Raw genomic sequence first — 16447 nt, 5'->3', positions numbered from 1 at the left:
AGCTCCAAAACAGGGATAAAAATACACATTTAACTGCACAGTAGAAAAAAAGTGCAGTGCAAGTATACAGCTAAACCAGCCTTTCCAAGGAGTTTTAAGTGAGTGATTTTGCTGTTTCAATTCCTTACACAACTCCCAGCTGACTGGAAAGTGCTAGCTATGCACCATTTCTCACCCAAGCACCTAAACACTTTTAAGACATGTCTCAGGACATTCACATGCAACTAAGAAACAACCTCAACTAGAGCCTATAGCAAGCAATAGGCTCAAAGCACAAAAAGTGCTAACTACTCTCAGTCTTGTGCTGCAGCAAGCAAGCAGCAGCAACAAGACAAGCTAAGCTCTTCCACTCAAATCAGCTTAAAGCAACTTCTCTAACAGCCCTTGTCCATCCAGAAGAGGAATATATCTAAGCAGCTCACTAGCTGGAGTAAGACTTGGCTCCACAGAAAGCAGCTTTTAAACCATCAGAAGTAGCTTGAAACAGTAGTGTAAGTCCTAAAACACAGGTTTTTGGTCTGACAATCTCAAGTGAGGCACAAGGAAATAGCCATTCTACTAGAAATTTACACACTGACAGACAATACAAGCAGGTGTTCACACCTAAGTCCCTGCAGATGTTTATAAACAAGGAATCATCATCAGAATCATCCACCAAATAGTGTCCTGAAATTTTGATCAGAGGATTCAAGTCATGTTTCTTCAAGTCTTCATCAAACACATAGCAAGGCACCTAAAACATAAAAAAGTTACATGCAATCCATGCTATATAAGCAGGGAGAGGCTACAAGCAGGCTTATATAAAAACTAGATTAATACTTGGAAAAAGCTTTTACTTCTGCAAGCTAAAGTATAGACAGACTTAGAGAAGAAAGGTTAAATATGCTGGCTGAAGTGAGGCACCCAAAGTTAATGTGTTCTGCTCTAGCTTTTTACAAGACTTTTACTATAAATAACCATACAGACTGTAAAAGGGCTTTAAAGAGTTGCTTAAAATTCTCAGCTTCAGTAAGTTCATACAAATGCTTCATATGTCTATCAAGAAGTTAGGCCTAGATCAGTTGTTGATGTTTGTTTGGGGGTGAGGGGACTTAAGAGTAAAATTGCTACATGTGTGAAAAGTAACTTAGCATGTATAGTATATAGATTACCTCTTTCACAGGTTTAAACAAGTCTTTCTTACAAGCAACAAAGGTCCTCCATTCAAAATAGTGCACACACTCTGTTGCYGTTACAAATTCAGGAGTACCCTATTTAAAGGAAGAAAAAAGTCAGTATTTGAAGAACATATTTCAGTTTTATTTTATGTCTATAGACAGTAAGAACTTCACTCAAGWGATTAAGAAAAACAGACAGTCCAGAACATCACAGAGAAAGGGCATACAGTTTCTTAACAGCCCCTGTTATTACCAGCAAGTTTGTTATTTTCTAATAGCTCTGTTGGTAAACTCAGGAATATGCAGGCTGCCAAATCCTTCTCACTCTGCATATGCAAACTCTCAAATTAACATGCTCCAATCCTAATATGCAGTAATTGTACTACATCCTTTAGAAGCACTCACTGTTCCAACTGATATTGGCAGGAGCACCAGTCACATCCAGTTACTAGGAAGCAAAGCACCAACACAAAAGCATATAAATAGACAAACAGCAAGCCAATGCATGGTTTACCAATTCTTTATCTTTTATCCTACAAAGTAGGCAGATTACTTATTTTCTAACTAGCAATCACTTCTGCTATACAGAAAGGCTCTCTCTAATGTAAAGTACTTATTTTTATAGGCAAGAAATGCTAACATTAAACTAGCACTCATCTGCATCTCTTTCAAGACAGGTGTTCTACTGCGGTTTAGGGCTGGATGCTCAACTGAATGTCTCTGTTTATAGAAAGACGACCAGATTTTTTCCATTGTCCCCACCACCACCTTRGCTAGAAGTACATTAGCCTATTTAAATCTCCTCCCTCCCCCGTTCAGCCCTGCCACAAGTGTTGTAAGCGAGCTGTTCCAGACACTATTACAAAATCCTTTTGCTAGGTCACATGGATAGGTGTTTAAAAACTATGCTAACTAAACGAAGTTTTAAAATGGCTATGATCTGGCATTACAGCTAGAGTTAAGCAAGAATTTTTAATTTAATTCAAACAAGTGACCTGTTGAAATAGCATAGGAAGCATTTAAATCTCCCTCCTGCGCTAGTATTTTATGTTTGAATCAGCTAGATTTCCAGGAGAGGGCATAATGTTATCAGTGCCAACAGCAGCACTAATCAAGTATTTATTACTTAGATATACAGAATATATAAACTGATCACTGTCTGTACAGAATATCAAGCTGTGGTATCAGTTAAATGTCTGGGAGGTGCAACTTCCAAAGCATATGGAGGTACAAGTAAACTATATATACACCCTAAGAACTTTTCAGGAGCCTCAGTCCATATTTTAGGAAGATATCCACAAATGATTACTCCCTGGAAGCCCAGATGAATCCGAGAGCACTTTAAGTTCAACTACATGAAGACAAGAATCTAAAGCTTACTAACAGAGGTAGTTAAGCTCTTCAACACTGTTCTATTAAACAGCCATTCTAGGTCCACAGCTTGGTACCAGACAGCATTTAAACAATAGCTTTCATTGTTAAAATACTCAGTACAGCACCAACTCATTTCTCTGCACTACACTTAAAATATCAGCGCAATTTCTGTAAAGAAGTTAAAGAACCAGAACAGTGTCTGACTAGAATTAAGCTGCAGATTTTAACTATTTTCTACCTTGACCGCATTTTAAAAGCCATAATTGACTGTGATTTTAACTCAGTACTAAAGCATAACTGGCTCTTCCTTAAGTTATGAAGCTTTGCATCCACTAGGACAGTAAGTCTCTAAGAAGTGCATGCTGTTTTCACTGAAGATAAGAACAAGCGATTTAGACTTACCAATGTCTTCCCGCACAGGAAGTTAATGTTGCTTTGAATTTGGTGCTGACTGCTTTGCTGCAAGCAGTTATGCGTAGTGTTGAATTCCAGAAGAGTTTTAGAAGTTTTTTGCAAACCTAAGTCACCTAGGGTTTAATAAAAAAAGTAAAAAAGATATCATAATACAGTACTTTCAGAGATGCTAAACATACAGAGGCACTAAGTTCAAGTACTGAACAGCACAAGACAGGCCAGTCCAGTACAAGATAGTTTTTGAACAGAGCAAGACTCAAAACTGTTTGCAGCTTGTGATCTGGAAGCCCAGATCCAAGTTAAGATAGTGTTTGATATCTCTAATCAAACTTCTGTTCCTACTTTCTCAAAGCTTTTTAGCAAACACTTGGGAAGTCTGACAGCAGGCAGATCCATGAACAAATCACTGCTCTAGGAGCAAGGACTAAAGGATTCCTCAGCAGAAGACTGTTACCAATTAGTTACAAGTACCACAAGTCACTCCTTCCTCCCACCAGTTTCTATCCATCAGCTGCTCAGCCTTTATGCTGTTTACACACTGTTAGTTTTTAATCCCACCTCAATATGAGAGGTAGTCTGCTTAGTGATGAGTCCAGAGATGCCTGGGCACATCCACGATACTGGGTTTACCTGCAGATACACCCAAAACAGATACACTATTGCAGTGGATGTCTCCCAGTGCCTGCAGCTCTCATCCCTTCAGCACAGCTTGTGCTGCACAAAAGCTGGGGTCAGTGCTAAAACGCTGTGCAACCCTCTGCTCCACAGCACCACAAAAGGGAAAAGGGGGAGCACGTTCCAAGTCACAGTGAGCACTGGTTCAAGCCACCAAAATGTTACTGTTCAAATCTATGCTGATCAGGATTAAGCACCAAGTCCTTTTAGGTTTAGCATGCTAACAGTGCCCTGTCCAGTCTTGCTAGGTGAATTTGAATGCTGACAGGAGTTTGGCCTGAACTACAGAGAATGCTATAAAATGCCAGCAATGGCCTGCTTCCCCCTTTCTTTTTTTCCTCATGTCAAAAGTAGGGATAAAGTCAAATGTGCAATCACTTCAGAACACTTCTTTCCATCTAGGCCAGATGTTGCTTTGCCTTAAGAGCACACTAGCTGGAACTTTGCCCAACCTATTAGCCCTTTATCCAAGGCAAGGAAAACTACATTACACCCAAGTAATATAATCTTGAAAGCAAAAGAAACACAAGTAAGTAAACTGGGCAGGAAGAGAATACAAGAACCTCAAAAATATACCACAACAATATTCTGCAGCAGCACCCTTCCAGGCATTGAAATGGCTGCCAGTACTTTTCTTAGTAAAGCGTGTTGTTTAGCATCTTTCCATCAGGTTCCCCAGCACTGTTTTTCAATCCAGTCCTGCAAAGGAACTGGGACAAGCAGCATTTGTGCTGGTCACCTAAAATCATTGGCTGTGTTGAACTGTAACAGAGAAAGCTACTATAGCTACCTAACTCACAGGTAGAACTGAAGTGGTGGCAGTCAGAATGGAAGCTTGCTAGCTAACCCACATTACATTCCCTCAGTAGCTCAGGGAAGCTCTTTTCATGCTGTAGATGCTTATGCTAACTTTGTTACAGGAAGCCCTTTCAAGAGGCTGATGCCTAAGCAGCCATTCACAGCACCCCTATGTGAGGGCAACAAGCATTACAGGTTATTAAATAATCATCCATCTTCTCAAAGTAAGGTTAGAATTAACTCAGCCCAGGAGAAAGGCAGGGGAGACCAAACACCCACACACTTACACTGAGAACTTGTGCTACATGAAGAGCAGCCAGGATGAGAACCTGCAGCAGTGAAGCAACATTACTGCAGGTACAGTTCAGTGCCAGCCTCCAGACATCAAGGCTGTCAGTGGTTCCCATCCTTTCAGCTTCCAGGCACTCCCCTTATCAGAAGGCTATCTTCAGGTTTTAAGTTTTCCAGCACTGATACTGACAGATGTCATGCATCCCTCTTCAAACATAAGAGCTACAAACTAGTTCCCAGAGAGCAGGATTTCTACTGATCACCTCACTACTTGAAAGCTGCTAGCAAGATGTCCTCTTTTCTTCACTAAGAGATCAGAGGAGAGGAAAGCTGTCAAAAACACCCAACCTAACCCTTTAGTGAAAAGTTGTATATGGTAACAATATGTGCATATGATTAAAAAACCTTTCCATCATTTTTAAGAGTATACAGTTTTAAGCCTCAGCATAGCAGGGAGCTTATGACAGCACCATCTGAGGACTTAGACCTCTGTAAGCATTAGTTTCCTCTCAACTCTGAAAGTCTTTKACATTCCTCTAAAAGCTTTGTGAGCTGACGCCAATATCCTCAAAGTGACATTCAAGAAAGAGCTAGTAAATTTTGTTTATTCCAGCCCAATGTGCATGCTCACCTCCTCCCTGCATGCTTAAAACTAGCTTAGGAATTTGCTAAAAGATTTTAGCAAGATTTTCTTTAGTGGCACATTACTCTTCCTATTCCTGCCAACAGCAAGAAGTGTCATGAACCATTTCCTCATACTTTGCCAATTATCTGTTTTCCAYAAGCTTTCTTCCAGAGCACCAGTTCTGGAACAGCATTCAGCAGAACATCCATCTCCCTCTTCAAAGAGCAGCCAAGTGTTTTCATGGCTTTATAGAGATGCATTTCTTCCATAAAGGAAGACATTGCAAATTAGCTAGTAAATCTCACACAAGTTAGCTTCAGATACTGTTTTATGCAGCTGTACTAAATCACTATGAAAGGCATTGTCTACAACACCTATCCACTTGTTTATACTTTCATCTCTTCAGCTGTTTGGAAGAGGAAAGGCAATCATGGAAGACATTCTATCAGTTTTCCAAAGGAAGGGAGAGTTTAGGTGGCAACAGTCCCTTCACAGCCAGTCCTTCTGTTGTGGTTGGACAAAGCACACGTTTTGCCACTCAGGGTAACAGTTATAGCAATATTTCAACTTTTAGTTTTAGCACTAGTCCAACAAAAAAAGAACACTAGTCACTACGTGTCACAAGAAGTTAAATAAGTATGATGCCATCTCCATGCTCTCTGTAGTTCAAGAACTAAGCATTCTGCCTATACTTTGCAAGCTTCTAAGGTCAAGCAATAAAGCAGAAGAGCTTTCTCCAGGAAAGGTCTTTTTGGATCTCAACACCAACATTAACTGTAGGTCAGAGTGACTTCCCAATGTTAACCGTATGGCTTCCCTTGGATACAGTCTGATTACAGTCACAGACCACATAGCCCTCTTCCCCAAAGTTAGGAGCAAGAAATAAAACCAGTACTATAGCTGTTCTCTTGCATAGTTAATGCTCACAAGCAAATCTATTGTTTGCACTGAAAATTCCTTTCTGAAAGGCTAAAGAAGAAATCTGATTAAGTCCATATCTGAAGCAATCTTACTACTTTGAAAAGCTTATCAGTTCACATTTTGTTCCTCCCTTTCCCCAAATCAAAGCCCTTCAGCTGCACTCAGTCACTCATTTTTGGAATACAAGTAACCACATACCAGTCAGATTGTTTTAAGTCAGGTATGTGGCTTAATTGCCTTAAGCAACTGGAATCTACACTGGGAGCCTACACTTCACTAGATCTGGATCAAAGAGATTCTTCTTTTCAAAAAAGAGTTATTGTCAATGAGAAAAGAAGCTTGCTAATCAATTAGCATGACCTCTTAACTCAGTGTAAAGTTTCAATACAACTAGAGGCAGTATCGTGAAACATGGCAGATGCCACTAAAGTCTGGAACTAACCATGAGCAAAAAAAAATTTTTTTGATTTGCATTTCCTCAAATTGATTAAGAAACACACACACAATACAAACTGCACTGCCTTGATTTTTAATTTATTGCAGGATAGTTAGAAACATGCCTTACCTAAACAGGATTCGTGGCATAAACCTTCAGTCAGTTCAAAGACCCTCTGCAAGACCAAGTGGTTTGATTGTTGCCTAATCCTGTTCTACCGAGAAGTGATTAGGCAGTAAGACACGCAAAGGTTTGCATATAGTGGAATATTTGATACTATGATCATAACCCAGCTTTGTTCTTCATTTTTCTTTCCACAAGAAATGAGGAACTCAACCCACACAAGCATCTAGGTCGCAGTCTTCCCTGGGGAAAACAGGCTTCCTCAAGCATTCAATCAGCCACATTTCAGTTCCACTGAACAAAGCACATTAAAACAGCTGTACAGAAGCTGCTTTGTTTGTGATCCACATACAACTGAAGCTTCAACTGCATAAGAATTAAGATTCATATTGGTGGGAAACAATTCTTGTTGCACATTTTGGGAATGAATCACATTAACAGTGTCAAGTGGTCTAGTAAGATGTCATGCCGTTCAAAACAGAAGATGCTGCTATTTGCCACTGCAATTTGAATTTAGATGCATCTAATCTGTCATTCCAGAAAACTCTGGAACTTAGATATACTGCATTACATAGATGAACAGCCACGAACTAATATACGCTCTTTTCCATGCACCCAGTGATTTTAAGTCTATGTTGCAACATTTTAAGCAGTAGTATGTTTTGAAAAGTGCTGACTGACCGCAGTCTGAAACCAAAGTATCTCTATAGTTAAGGGAGAAGAGAGGCTAACTGCTACGTATCTGCATACAGCTGAGAATCTCATCTTTTCCTCCTCACCATCTTCCAGCAGTTCAAGGTCAAAAGTTTTTACTGAAGACTCAACCTCTCATAAGAGTTGTCTGCCAATGGCAATTGGATTGGCAAAGACAGACAAATTTAGACTTCAGATCTGCAGGTACTAAGAGGCAGTCTGAAAAAATACTACCCTTCAGAAAGCTCTCCATTTATTCTGTTAGAAGTTGCACCTGAAGAGATTTTGAGAGTTGACTTATCAGTATTTATATACTACTGTTTCATCAGCTGAAGTATTGAGGCAACCTTGAAAGCAGCAATCACTCATGCAAGTAAGTACACAAGTAGTGTTCCGAGCATGAGCTGCTGCTGATTGATGAAACCAAATGCAAGCATGTGTCTAGAAACATGGCAGTATAATATTTAGATCAGCATGCAAAATATATACTGCATTACATAGACAGCCATGAACTAAGATGCACTTTTTTTCCATGCACCCAGTGATTTTAAGTCTATGTTGCAACATTTTAAGTCTCAGTTTGTTTTGAAAAGTACTGATTGATCATAGCCTGAAACCAAAGTGTGTCTATAGTTAAAGGAGAGATATAGGGAGATGGGAAGCCACTCTTCAAGACACCAATGACATCTTAGAACTACTGAAGCAGTCAGATTTGAAGAATGTAACTGAAAACAGAGGACTGCATATAAACACCCTTTCTGTAACAGCTTACAAAAACATCCCAGAAGCTTAGCAATGCTCTAAAATCGCATTATAGCAAGTAGCATGAGGAAAGGTCAATGCAACATCAGGCTAGGTTGTGGTATATTTTAGAGGTATAATCCAACCTTTATCCTATGTTTAATGTCAGGTTTCAAGCAAGCCTATGCACAGTGTGTATCCTGCCACAGGTAGATACACTTACTTCTACTTGGGGTGTCCTGTAGAGTTTCACACTAGATTACTATTAACTACTGCAGAAGAAAGATTTCACTGTCTTATGAAGAGATCTGAATTCAGATCATGCTTTCCCAAATCTAGAATAAAGTTTTAAACTTTGAGAAGAAAAAAAATGCTTTGCTAATACAACTATTTTCTGAATTTCTTTGCTCTGAGACACTATCCATTAACACAACTCTGAAGTCCTTATCAGGAAAGTCAATTGTTTACTTACCTACTGACAGATAGGTCTTCCTATTGATGTCATACGCACAGACTGCACTTGATCTTCCACACTCTTGTACACCATAACAGAGGTTTATTTTATAGAACACATGGTTGTCTGTGTCAATTGCTTCCCATGTGTAACTGAAAAGAAAAAAAGCCTGTCAGTTAGTATTTACACTGGCTGCACTACCATCTCCTAGAGACCCATCCCTGAAATAACTAAGTTAAAGCAAACAGCCACTGCATTGAGCTTCATATTTGTGTTCTAGACAGTAAACACGAGAAATAGTTGTTACTGAGTCCAGGCCAAGAACAAAACAGGCTTAATCACTTAAGCAGAAGCACATATCAGTCCATTTTCCCCTTTCTTTTAACACCCAGCAATCCATTCTTCCCTCTCAAATCTCTTGGAAGGCTACTTTGAATGGGTATATTACAGGTGGTAAGCCTTTTTTGAGAACCTAATATACTTTTCAAACATCTTTTGTAGGCTGCACACTAATGCATTTTATCAATACCCAATAATAGTCTTAAAAAAAAAATACAGCTAAGTGGAGCAGAGCAACAGACCCTTTAAGCTTCATGTTTAAAACAAACAAAAAACCCCCACAAGTTTAGGTTCTTAGAGCATTCAGACTGGAACAAATAAGTAATGCTTATTAGGCCACAGCTGCACCTTTAAGCATTTACACACATCAGAACTTGTCCTTTCAGTATCAAAGGGTTATGTTGGAAGCTGGAAAACAAGCAAGGAGGGAGATTAAGAGACTCACTGAAAGAGGTATTACTAGTTAACTACRGCCACAAAGTCAGCTGGCAAAACCTGATAAAGAAACATAAAGCTCTGCTTAAATACACTGGGGGAGGAAGTCAGAGTAACRGAACAAAAAAATTAAACAAATTCAAATGTGTAGTTCAGAGGTTGAATAAGGACTAGTTTCCCCTCACAGCAAGCACAGACTGTGCAGTGCATAGATGTAATTGGTAATATGACATGGCACCACTCAGTAATTTCCAGTTTAACTAGTTTGGGGTCAGAAGCTCTTTAGACAAGTTAGCTTACTAGCATGATGCTCTGGTTCAAGCTCTGTTAAATGTGTAATTCACTGTACATTCACAGTCAGCTTGGTTCAGAAGTACTTTTTCTTCTGGCAATATTTGGCATCCTCTTGACTGTACTGCTTTTTGCAAGAGATTCCCCAGTTCCCCTTCCTTCTTAGGTGAAAACTCTAGTAGGATTTAATGAAGACTCATCACACATCAGAACACTGGGGGTCACACAATGACCTATTAGGTAATACCAATATTTGCAATCAGCTAGAGTTTAATACATCTATCAGACCCACAGAAGCATTTGTCTTAATCTACAGATCCTAGCAGAATTAAGAGACAAGTCCTGCAAGGAAACTCAGCTCCCCTCTTTCAGCCACCAGGAAGTTAGAAGTTGACCAGAACCCTCACACCTAGGGTTTGCTCAAGGGACTATCAAGTCCCTGTGCCTTAATCTCTAGCTTGCAGGTGTTTCAGTGTTTGACATCATCAGGCCCCAGATCCTGCCAGGAGGAGAGCCCATTCTTGTTCCACTTCTGAAGCCTAACTCTCAAATGAGAGAGGGGCAACAGCAGTTCAGCTACTTTATTCTACTCCCAATTAGTTTTTGAATCCTCCAAGAACTCCAAAATCCAGCTCCAAGAAATCCAAAATCTCTCATCTCAGCACAAGGAGCCAGCAGTAAGAGACTACAGTTTTCCAATTAATTACTGACTAGGGGGTTCTTTGCTTCCCTGTACTAAAGCAGCCCTAAAAATTTCGTTCTACTAATGCCTGGAATAAGCTGGGGACAAATACAAGATCATCTGTGCAAACAAACAAACAAAATCTTCATACCCCATCACAATAATAAGGCTCAAAAAGCAAGTAACTTACCAGGTAGTGAGTCAAACCTAAAATACTAATAAAGCAACTTTTTTTTTTTTTAAATCAGCAAGATCATATACAAGGATTTTGTGTCTCAATCCCAGACATAAGTATGTAGAACTGATATTTCACAATTGTACTAATTAGTTCTCTGAGCCAGTTTCTTACACTTCAAGTGGATCAAGACAATCCCTAGGCAGGAAAATGATGAGAATTAACCTTCAGTAGAGAATAAGAGTTCAGGACAGGAAGGAAATTGGACAAGACAAAAAAGAACCAGCAGACTACACCTTCAAGGGCTCTGAAAACAGTAAAGGATTTAGACTAATGCCATTTTTTGCCCCAGCAGAAAACGCATTCCTATCAGGATAGGACTTCTCCAAGGTGAAGCCCTGGAAAGTTAGCATTCTGCTGAGAAGTTCCCACAAGGCTCAAGTGCTCTGTTTTGACTGGTTTTGGAAAACAAGAAAAAGGTAGCTTATGTAATACCAAGGCATTAAAACTTCTGCTCAAGCTAGAGTGTTTTCAGTATTCTTTTAGAGAATTTGAAAATTAACATTTGTCTCTGAATTTAATGAGAATCTAAGTCCTTCCTACAACAGAATTATGTTTCTGTTAGAGATGAAGTGTTTTGCTTTCCCCATTCAATGTTATCATGAAACGGAGGGAATCCAGCATCTTTGAGTCAGTTTACTCATGTGCCAGAAGCAACAGAGAAACAAGATGAGAATGCACATGTACAGAAACAAAAGAGTCACTACAACGAGCCTTTCCCTCCGCCCTTTCACAGAGGCGTGGACAGCAAAGTGCAAGGAATTTTTCAAAACAATCCATGGGCAGGAAGTAAGAACCTCCAATGTCTACTCATGTTCTAAATCGCACCTTTAATGAAAAAAAGCCTGCAAAATGAAAAAAAAATCTAATGTCCCTAGTGGTTTCTGAGTAATACTACTTTTAAAGTAGTTCAATGGACTAATTTTTAATGGGCAGGGAGGTACAGGGAAAGGATTTATTCACAGCATTGACAAAACACACTGAAGCATGACAGCAGGCTGGATATAGTCTGAGCAGTTGCTCTAAACTAAGAGATGCAAAATACACTTTCACAGTGAAAGCAAGAATTACTTCTTTTACAAATAAGGCTGCCAGCAATAAATCAGTGCCCGGGAATAGTTTCAAGCTGCAGCCCTGTGGCATGTGCTCTACTTTCCAATAAGATACAAACTGATCACTCCACCGCATCCAGTAATGGAAACAATCTGTGATCACAGCTCCTCACTGCAGCTCAGCCACTTGAACCACCTTCTTCCAGCTGCTCAGCAGCCACCTTCTACCAGTGGTTATTCTTCACGTAATCATCCTTTTACCTAGTCCAGCCAAAGTTACCCATTCAGCAAACATCTGTTATTCAAAGTGCTTAAGCTATCCCAAATTCATTCCAATTGAGCTAGTTTAGGCAGCTGTTATACAAACAGATTCAAAGAGCAATAGCTCAGGGGGTATGGGGGAACAATAAACTTCCCTGCCTGCTTTTGACTGCAGTTAGAGCAAATGGATAGCCACTTTTGGTGCAGTTCCAGAGCTAGGATCAAGCATGGTTTAGAAGTGTCCCATCTTGATTTAAACAGTCAAATATCTGTTTTTGCTGAAGTGACAGTGACACCTGTTTCTAGCTAAAACCAGCCATAGACCATCCCAGTCAGAGGTCTGAATTTGAGAAACTGTTTTGGGACACGTTCTCTCCTTTCCCTCCCCTCCTCTGCTGGCCTCTGCTTGTGAGACAAGCTGGATCCCAGAATTGCTGTGGCTCAAAATTAACTCAGCAAAAACAGGTGTGTGCATGCACATAGAGAGGGGGGATAGAATCAGGTCAGTTCCCTCGTCTAGCTCACAGTGACTGGCCACACACAGGAGGCAGCAGAAGGCAGGGAGGATCCCCTGGTTAAGGCAGCACCAATCTAAGCTACTGTTGAAAGTGGCTGTGTAAGCAAGATCCAAACAAACAAGTTATTTGGAATAAACTCGCTTGCAGGTCAGGCCTTCCAACTACCTAGTTTTGGTTTTTAGACACAGAGTACAACATGAAAAAACAACTATTTTTCAGCAAGCATAAGATCAGAAGAGTGCTCTGCATTTTCTGACACAGCAAAGAAGCAAGTCAGAAAAAAAAAAAAGCAGTAAGGCAGAAAAGGGATAGTGAGCCTGAATTACCTTCTGAAGCAAAGTAGTTTTCAGCTCAGCCACTGCAATCAGATGACTTGCAGAAGGGCAGAAGCTGTCACAGCAAGTGGTTCCTCAAGCTAGAGCCATGAGCCACTTTGAGGTTTGAATACTGGTTATCCGCTTCAAATGCGATGACACACAAGAAAGACTTTCTGAGTGGCTTTCTGAGAACCCATGCTCAAGTTGCTGGTTCTCAGTCTTTTGCCAAGAGATGACTGCTGGGAAGAAGAGTAAACCCTGCTGCAACAGCTATAAAGAACAGTTGCAAAGAAGCATGCATTTGCTCTCTAGGGAATGCATCTAACAGAATCATTTTGTTCTAAGGGGTATTACATAGACTACTTGGCACAGGACAAGGGCAACATACGATCACAGGATTGGAAAGCTGATCCATGTGTGATTATGCATCTGCACCAGAGTCCTTGCACACAATTTTGTACTCAGCAACTCCTCAACTGTGAAAATATTTCAGAGATAAGACTAATATCTGAARCTCTTTACAAGCAGCTTCGACCAGCATGATCACAGGGAGACAAGCTTGGGAACAATTTCCACAATGACCATTTCAAATTTGAAACTAGAAGCTTAGATGTACCACCTTGCACTAAGACTATTAGATGCACCTACCACAAATACACAKAGCAAAGAAATTTGTTTCCATACCAAAGCAAGTTCTCCCCAGAGAAAATGAGAAACAGCAGAAAATACAAAGCCATAGCTGCATTTGAAAAGCTGAAGGAAATAGTCTTGTTAACACATCCTTATTCATGCTTAGTTCTACTCCAGTTTACCTGTCRCTTTTTCTAACCACCGCATGGTATACGTCTTTAGGCAAGTTTTCTTGCCTGTATCATGTGTAACAGCTTTACAACTCTACCACAAGCTGCTTAACTTCCTCCTTGTAGGTACTTTGTCTTTCATGATAAACACTGTAAGCTGCATCCACCACATCATGCAACAAATGTGTAAGAAAAGGGATAGCAATTTGAAGTTCAAGTATGTAAGAGCTATAGGAAGCTCATGTACTGAGGAAGAGCTTCTAAACCATCATAACGGATGCTTCCAAGGCATGTGAAGCAACCATGCACATATGCAAATAAGTCCAGTAATGAGTTATTTATGGCACTCCCACTTAAAAGATGTCAAAGCACTTTATTGGGCTAAGTAAGTTCAACTAAAGGTCATCTCTCTGCACTCAGCTCATGCTTCTTCACCAAGGCTGAGCTGAACACTAAACCCAAGGCATCAGTGAATCAAGAGAGTCAAGAGCCAAGTATTAGTTCCATAACAAATGCTGAAAAAAGTGTCTGAATGAACTGTATGTGCAGTCAAATGTAAGAGTTGTACCATTTATAAATGACACATTGAAGTAGTCAGATAATTTGATAATTAGTAATTCAGCATAGTAACAATCCTGTAACATATAACAGTTCTAAGGGCTTTTCCTTTCGTTCAGAAAATTGAAAGTTATAGAAGTTATGCACTGATCCCTATCCTTGCACAGAAGGCAAAAAACATTACCTGTCATCAAGTAACATTTCATCTAGGACAAGACAGTGTTTTCTATTTGCTGCTCTGCTGCAACACTCAAAACATTTCTTCCCCTCTAGAAAAAACTGCAGGAAAAGTTTTATAGGAACTTCCCTGATGTTACACTGAAGTTTAGTCCAAACAGTCAGTGGGGTTTTTTGTTTGTTAGTTTTTAAAAAGGTAACTGGATTTAAAGAACAGTTCACAGAATTAATTCTGAGCCCAATTTATTCTACACAAGGATAATTAAGAGCTTGATTCTCCTCTGTTGTCACATGAATGATGCAAGGGGAAGACAGAAGAATGGGGGATAAAGACTGAACTGACTAGTAACCTCATATCCAACTAAATCTCCTGTATTATTTCCCTGGTGTTCATATTGCAATAATCCTACAGACTTGAAATTCTACACAGAAGATAAAAACAGAATTTAATTACAAGCTACCTGACAGCACAGTCAGCTTTAAAAGTAACCATGTAAAAAGCATGACAAAGCCAGTCACCACAAGCCATGACATTTGACAAAGTTTTAAAAAAGGAAAACTCTGGAATCACTCTACTCTTCTTTAAAGAGAGTATTAGTACCTATTCTAATCACCAACCTTTTCCTTCCTTGTCCAGCTTTTGACATTCACACATCAGACACAGAGGTCGCTGCAGCTGCACAAGCCTTATTAGGCCACACAAAAGCCAGGGTACAAGAAAACAGTTCTCATATTCTTATTAGACAAGTCAAAAATCTTGTCTTAAAACAATCCAAAGATAAATTGGTGAGGAATTTGTCCTGAAGACCCATGTTGTGGCTTCTGGATGAGACATCAGTCAGTGGTATAAACATTCAAGTTACCCAACTGAATCATTCCTCATTTGGCAGCTTTTCTTCACTGTGTCTGGTACRACACTTCACTGCAGATCTCCATGGGGTCTTCAAAACTGTCAAACCACAACTTCTTGCTTTTTTCTTCACACATTCTAGATTACCAGGCAACAGTTCTGCAAAGCAGTTTTTCCACCATGGCACAATAGCAAGTGCAGGTTTTTGATGTAGGCCCAACTTAAAAGGAAAAYCACAGACTACCTCATCTATTCCACAACTTACTTTCTCTTTGCCAGTAACAAAGGGAAACCAGTTTAAGTAACTCACATTCAAAGCAAAACTACGTATTTCGGATGGGCATTCCCAAATATTCCTCTAGTAAAAAGTCATTCAAGAAAACCAGGACAAATACCTTGACAGGACTGAAAGCTACTTTCAAAATAGAAACTGCTTGAGGATTAAGTCACTTAGGATAGCCTAAAAAATAGTCAAAGGAGCTAAATTCCCTCTAGAAGAGGTGAGTTTCTTATTTATGTCTCAACTTCACAATTAGCAAGGTCACCTTAAAAAAGCTTTTTCTGCCACTCTCATGTGCTAACCTTGCAAGCAAACCTATTTTCCCCCCTTTTTCATACAAGTACTAGTGACCCAAACTATGTCCTCATTGTTTCCTTAGTGGGCTGCAATGATGCTTGTCCAGCATTGTCCAGTGTCTTGCTGATCAAGACAGAATATTCCTGTGAGTACTACAGGGTAACCCCACCTCAAAGCAGAAGCAATGAGGACCAGCAAGATATATTTGCCAAACTAGATTCCTGACCGAACTCGGAATAGAAACAGGACAAAACACGAAGAACAGTGTTATTTCCACATAGTAGTTCTTGTTTCTAAGGCTTGCTTAACTCACCTTTAAGTAACTTACCGGCACTTGGTGATATCCTGAGTAAAACGAAGGCTATAAAGTTACGCTCCTTCCAAACCACTTTTTTTTTCCCCTCCCCCAACATAGAGCAGATACGGTTGCAAAGACCAGCAGTCCTGGCCGGAGGCAACTTTAACAGAGCAATTTTCACACCTCCCGACCCACGCGATGAAGCCCCGCAGGGGACGGCGCCACATCGTCACGCAGCAGCGGCCCTGAAGTTTATTCCCCTTTTTTCAGGGGACCCGCCCGGCTGTGCCGACCCCGGCCCCCCGCCCCCGCGGAGGCCGAGCGCCCCCTTCCCCCCCAGCACCGGGGGCCGGGA

General features: G+C 40.2%; 1 protein-coding gene across 7 annotated transcripts in view; it reads right to left on the bottom strand.

The window, feature by feature from the left end:
* The window catches only part of IGF2R (insulin like growth factor 2 receptor), a 59605-nt gene extending 43228 nt beyond the window's left edge, over positions 1 to 16377 (bottom strand). For 2 of the 7 annotated variants that reach the window (XR_003253595.1, XM_026066465.1), the window contains exons 1-6: positions 16123 to 16373; positions 14986 to 15437; positions 8721 to 8854; positions 2934 to 3058; positions 1152 to 1250; positions 604 to 733 (exon numbers count right to left, since the gene is read on the bottom strand). Coding sequence is in view for 4 of the 7 variants with exons in the window: in XM_026066465.1 (XP_025922250.1) it covers positions 604 to 733; positions 1152 to 1250; positions 2934 to 3058; positions 8721 to 8854; positions 14986 to 15014 (517 nt within the window). In the remaining 3 variants the exon portion in view is untranslated. Of the gene's footprint in view, positions 1 to 603; positions 734 to 1151; positions 1251 to 2933; positions 3059 to 8720; positions 8872 to 9776; positions 9798 to 14985; positions 16037 to 16122 lie in introns of those variants that run through there. The other 5 variants (XR_003253596.1, XM_026066468.1, XM_026066469.1 and 2 more) reach the window with 5 other exon arrangements.
* Positions 16378 to 16447: the final 70 nt, after the last annotated feature.

The sequence above is a fragment of the Apteryx rowi genome, unplaced genomic scaffold (assembly GCF_003343035.1).
Source record: "Apteryx rowi isolate R43461 unplaced genomic scaffold, aptRow1 scaffold_241, whole genome shotgun sequence".
Taxonomy (NCBI): Eukaryota; Metazoa; Chordata; class Aves; order Apterygiformes; family Apterygidae; genus Apteryx; species Apteryx rowi.
The sequence above is the reverse complement of the archived record's forward strand: the minus strand, read 5'-3'. Positions and strand labels throughout refer to the sequence as shown.